This window comes from Acanthisitta chloris, unplaced genomic scaffold, assembly GCF_000695815.1.
Source record: "Acanthisitta chloris isolate BGI_N310 unplaced genomic scaffold, ASM69581v1 scaffold10891, whole genome shotgun sequence".
NCBI classification, from domain to species: Eukaryota; Metazoa; Chordata; class Aves; order Passeriformes; family Acanthisittidae; genus Acanthisitta; species Acanthisitta chloris.
Window position 1 is genome coordinate 43,764 of NW_008654375.1, and position 5,707 is coordinate 49,470.

Consider the following 5,707-nt stretch of genomic DNA (forward strand, 5'->3'; position numbering starts at 1 on the left):
CTCCTAGTGCACTACTTCCTAGTGCAGACCAGAGCTTCTGTCTCTTCTTCCAGTCCCAGGACTAGACACAATTAGACTCTGAATATATCTTGCTGTGGGTAGTGCAGGCTTGTCTCTAGCAACTGTTTTAGCTTCTAGGAGGTAGTGGATTTTGCTTGTGTTGCTCATGATTGTGATTTTGTTGCTCATGTTATTTATTCTGAAGTCTGAAATACTTCCTAGTGCAGACCAGAGCTTCTGTCTCTTCTTCCAGTCCCAGGACTAGACACAATTAGACTCTGAATATATCTTGCTGTGGGTAGTGCAGGCTTGTCTCTAGCAACTGTTTTAGCTTCTAGGAGGTAGTGGATTTTGCTTGTGTTGCTCATGATTGTGATTTTGTTGCTCATGTTATTTATTCTGAAGTCTGAAACCTGTTTTGATATATTGAGGAGGGCTGAAGGGTTATATCCACTTGAAAGTTGATAGGACTTAAGGTCCTTTGATCATCACAGACATGGATATTAAATCCCTTCCCCAACACTCACTACTTAGTCATCTTGAGTGAAATGCATTCCTGTACAGAGAGCCAGCATATAACTTCTGAATTTCAGGTAGAGTGTAAATAGGTTCACTGGTTCGTGTGGGCTGTTATGGTGCATTCTCAGTAGGGCTGCATGTCGAGCTGATCCTGAAACTGAAGTCCACACAGAGTTATAGTTACTTTATTAAGCACCATGTCTTTCAGAAAGCACGTGAGTAATATGCTCTCATATTGAATTCTGCAATAGTGTGCAACATTTTCTGGTTTTCAACTTTCAAAAACCTCAAGTACATTATGATAGCGGTAAGCAAAGACACTGGGTTTCACCTGACATCTTTTTGCAAGCTGTGGTCTGAGGCTGCCTGGAGGATGTCTGTGAAGGGTGCTTGGCTTTGAAACGCAATCTTGCCCTTAATCTCCCACAGCCTGTTTTGGGTGATGTACCAGATACAGGTTAAAGCCCATCTCATCCCCGAGGCATTCTGGGGAACCTGTGAAGCTGGATATGGCTTTGCTCAGGGGTGTGGTGTGGCAGCCTAGTTTTATGACCAGATCAGAATGTTTAGTGAAAAGCTGTTACAGAATATTGTTGCTTGGGAAACCTATGTCACCTGGAGTTGAAGGGAACTATGCTAAACTGTAACAAATCAGAATTAATAGGAAACAAACTGGATTCCTGTCACCTGACAAAGAGAGGAGCTCATCTCACGGTGCTGGCAGCAACCCATTCTGACTGCACTGCAAAAAGATACTGTGACTTCCTGCACTATGCTCTGTGATCTAATGCTTGCCTGTCAACAGGATAAAATCTTTGAATGTTTGTTGAAAAAAGACAGTATTTCCCCATAAATATGTGTGTGTATGTCTGCTTGTAGGTACGAAAATGCTAGATATTGGTAAAAGAAATAAAAGCAGGGTAAGAGCTAGGAGCAGTTATTAGTGCCTGTAACCATTTATGTTGTCCATTTTCAAACTGATCTGCTAGAGTTAGAGGAAGATAATCCACTTGTGCTCAGCCAGGTTTGGAAGGCATCCAGTGGACATGCACACACTGTCACTGTCTATGTAAAAATTAGATATATATTGGATGATACTGCTGATCTTAAAGCGTTTAGCAGTTTCTGTCATGTTAGCCACCTCTATCCGACAAGGACAGACTGTTGCTCTATTCCCTTTTGAAATTGTGGCAGAGTACAACATGAAGCCAATGTCTTTCTCACTTAGAGATTTGTGTGCAACTAGGTTTGTTCATTGATGAGTTTTTCTCTCTTTTTTGTTGCTTTTGCTCTATTTCCCTTAGCCCAAGTTCACATCAGATGCAATAGTGATAAATGTCATGGCTTAGGAAACATCCAGGAGGACAGTGAGAGGACAGGAAATGAGTTGACAGACCAAAGATGGAAAAAAAAATAGGGGGCCAGCAGCTGTGCAAAGGTGAGGTTAGTGATAGGAAGGACTGACAGGGTAGGTGAACTATGTCTTGTGGCTTGGCAACTGCAGTTTATTCTGTAAATTTTTCCCCATTCAGCAGTATAATGTGCTGTCACTGTACTTTCTTATGGCAGTTTCTCTTTTACGAGACTCAGGCGTCTCACTTTCTGAATAGGAAAATTCCCAACATAGATTAGTCTCTGAATGATGACATCTCTTAAGTTTGAGTCCGATGATTATGGGTCACCCTTCCTGTCTCGACGTTGATTTATATCAAACAGGACAAAGCATCTGAGCACAGTGAGATTGAGCCCTTGGGTAGCACAGAAACTGAATCTTTAATTACCCCCTAAACCAGCTCCCCAGGATGGGATCAAGAGGTTGCTTAATGCCTTGAGAGCTAGGATTTCCCAGTCGTGAAGTGCTGCCACTTTAATGCATTGGCATTTAGCAGTGCAGTCCTCAGGCTACCACACCAAGGCTGTGGTAGCAGTACAGCTCTGGGGCAATTGATTGGTGTTTGGTCAATTTACAGTGCAGACATGACCACTTTAGTTCATTTAATTTCCTATGAGAGTCCCCGAGAGTTGTGTGGCCAAATCCCACACATAATTATGAAAATGTCATCCCACACTTCTGTCATCATTGTTCCTCTGGTCAGCAATAAATGATACTTAATCATCAGATAGCAAACAAATTTTAAAACTTAAGAATGAAAAAAAAGAAACCCTAAAGCCCAGGGCATATTTAATACTGAGTGGAGATGGAGCTATTCATTCTTCCAAGGCAGGAACTAATGGGAAGGCACGGAAAATGTCAATATTGTGAGATTGGCTTTTATTAGCCGTCACAAAATCCCTCATTCTTCTCAATCCCATTATGAGTGGGTGAGTCTCCCTGGGACAGAATAATCACTTTTGCTCACAGCTAATGCCTGTGCTTCTGTTATTATTTATTGTTTACACTGCAGATAGGCCAGAATGGCGCTCCATTGTCTCTGTGGCTGTAAAAATTTGTGTCTTCATTGCACAGAGGCACTTGAACTTCCATGAAAATACCCATCCCCTTTAATCAAGGATTGCGTAAAGCTCGCAGGGAGCAAGTGCCTTCTCTGGCAGGAGGCCAGGCTGTTTCAGAAGACAGAAAATAGGTACATGAGGTCAGATTTTCCCTGTTACACCAAGCAGTTGTGGTGAGCAGGGAGTGTTCAGATGTGTATTTCTCTGCAATAAAGTCTTGATACCCAGTGAAGACTGCAAATACCAGCACAGTTTTCCAAAAGAGGGTAAGATGGATCTCCTGGCCAAATTTTTCCTGGGGAATGGAAATCTATCTACCCCAAATTCTCTCCAGAGTTTCAGTTGCATATAATACTCTTCATTTCCTGACCTAAATTGCTGCATTGTGTTGCTGAACACTCTTAACTAGCTGCTGCCTTTCACCTCAGAGGCATGAGCCCTGTAGGGCTGAGCTAAGCAAAACCTCCTCTGTTGTTTGGATATGCAATTAGTGGAGTTTTCCAAATGCTTTGGGATCCATCTGGATGAAAGGTACTTCGTGAATGGGAGGTTGTGTTAGACAGGAAAGCAGATAGGTGGTTTGGCAGCCAGACAAGAATTCTGCTAGTAGCAGTGCTGACATTTCTTTTTTTTTGTCTTTTTTCTTTTTTTTTTTAACAGAGAAGGGGGTTGTCTCAGGCACCTTACTTCAATGTATATGGAGAAAAAGGAGGCATGGAACATCGCAGGTCTAGCCTGTTCCCCGAAGGACCGAGCGATTATGTCTTCAGTCATCTTCCACTACACTCCCAGCAACAGATCCGAGCACCTATCCCCATGATGCCTATCGGGGGTATCCAGATGGTCCATTCAGTACCCGTGGCCCTTTCAGGTTTACATTCTCCGTCCACTCTGGCCCTGCAGAGGGAGGTCTCTGAGGAGAAGCAAAGAGGAACTGTGGAAACCCTCACAAAAGAATCGTATAGTATTTCTAAGCACCACGAGAAACGTACCTCTCCGCACAGGTTGCACCCCGCCACTCCCTCTAGCACGCCCTCCTCGCCGCTGCTGTTGCTGACACAGAGCACATCAGAGGACAGTGTCGTGGCTATCGAGAGGGAGCAGGAGGAGAACATACAGACTTGTACAAAAGCCATAGCCTCTCTGCGAATCGCCACAGAAGAAGCCGTTCTGCATGGGGCAGAGCAGCTACAGAGGCCTTCTGAGCCTCACCAGAAACCCTTAGAAAGTGCACATTTTAGCATTAAACACTTTAGTGGACCTGAGCCAGGCCAGACCTGTGCCTCAGCCACCCATCCTGACTTGCATGGTGGTGAACAGGACAGTTTTGGTACATCACAGACTGCGTTAGCCCATCCCACCTTTTACAGCAAGAGCTTTGTGGACGTCCGGCAGTTGGTCTTTCACAGTAGGAGTGAGCCCCCATCAAGCACACAGGAAAGAAAAGATCCGTCATCTGAGAAGAGCAAGACACATTGATCTGAGATGCATGGAGACTTTCACCCATACATTTACCCCACTTTTTTTTTTCTAGAGGTAGAAGAAGTATTCAACTTTACAGCATGCCTGTTCTAAGTTACAGTAGTTTGCTATTATATATACTTTTGTTATATCAAAAGAATTAGATAAAGTAACAAGTCATCATGAGCCTGACCAAAACTAAATTTCAAATTCTTATTGGGTCTGGTACTTTTAAATTGTACAGATGTTTGTGCCTTTTCTTTACTTTGCTTATATTCTTATAAGCATTTTTTTAGCAGTAATTTGTACATATTTTAGAATTTGTGTATCTGCTTTGTAATAAATGTAATTTCTTTCCTTTTTTGGACACTTGGATCTAAATGATGTAAAACAGAACAGCATCAATATATGTGAGGTTGCACTAAAACATATTTTTATATGATTAAAACTGAACAGCTTTTATGTACAGCTCTGATTCTGTAATACTAATATTTATTTACTTTGTTTCATAAATTGTAAATTTTTTTCTTAATGTTGTGGATTGCTTTTCTATGTGAAGCATGGGATTTACTGTTGCGTAATTAGAACAAAATGTATATTGTAAAACAAGATATTTAAACTAGAGTATCTTATCTTATTCTGCACTTATGCATTAGTTAAAAAAAAAGATAAAGGATGTATCAGTCAGTTCTTAACTCTTGTAATTTTTTTTTGTCTCGTTTGCCGGATTGACTATAACTTAAGTGCTGATTGTGATTTTAAACTGATAGTACCGTAAAGCATTAAAGTAAAACAACGTGCTATTGTGAGTTTTTTCAAAGCTTTATAAAACAGTTATAAATATATTAAAAGTATTTGGTCTTATGTGAACATGTGGATCTATATACTCCTTAAAAAGCTATGGGAAAACATTCCACCCCATGTAAATATGTGCATCACTGGTGCCATCTGTGTAGCTCACCGGGATTGGCAAGATTTGCTATGCTGGTGCTTCCAGGACTGGAGCTGGAGCACGGCTGACAGCTGAAGGGCAGAGTCCAGCAGTGTCACAACCTGCTCCCCAGCCTCCATCAGCAGGGTGGCAAGGCCCCTACGGCCGAACCAGGCTGGGCGAGGAGCCAGCCTGGTGACTGGACATGCAGTGCCCCACCAAGCCCTGGCAGTCCCCTGCTCATGAGGGGTGACCAAGGGGCATAGGTGACATGAAGAAGTGCCCCGGAGTGTCAGAGAAGGGTTTGGAGTGAAGAAAAATGTGTTTCCTTGCATTTGAACT

The 5,707-nt window shown here is 42.4% G+C and overlaps 1 protein-coding gene across 1 annotated transcript in view; it reads left to right on the forward strand.

Moving 5' to 3' along the window:
* The window catches only part of HIVEP2 (human immunodeficiency virus type I enhancer binding protein 2), a 24,093-nt gene extending 18,721 nt beyond the window's left edge, over nucleotides 1–5,372 (forward strand). The window contains 1 exon segment of the mRNA XM_009083492.1: nucleotides 3,634–5,372. Coding sequence (XP_009081740.1) covers nucleotides 3,634–4,452 — 819 coding nt within the window. The 3' untranslated portion in view covers nucleotides 4,453–5,372.
* The last annotated feature ends 335 nt before the right edge of the window (nucleotides 5,373–5,707 follow it).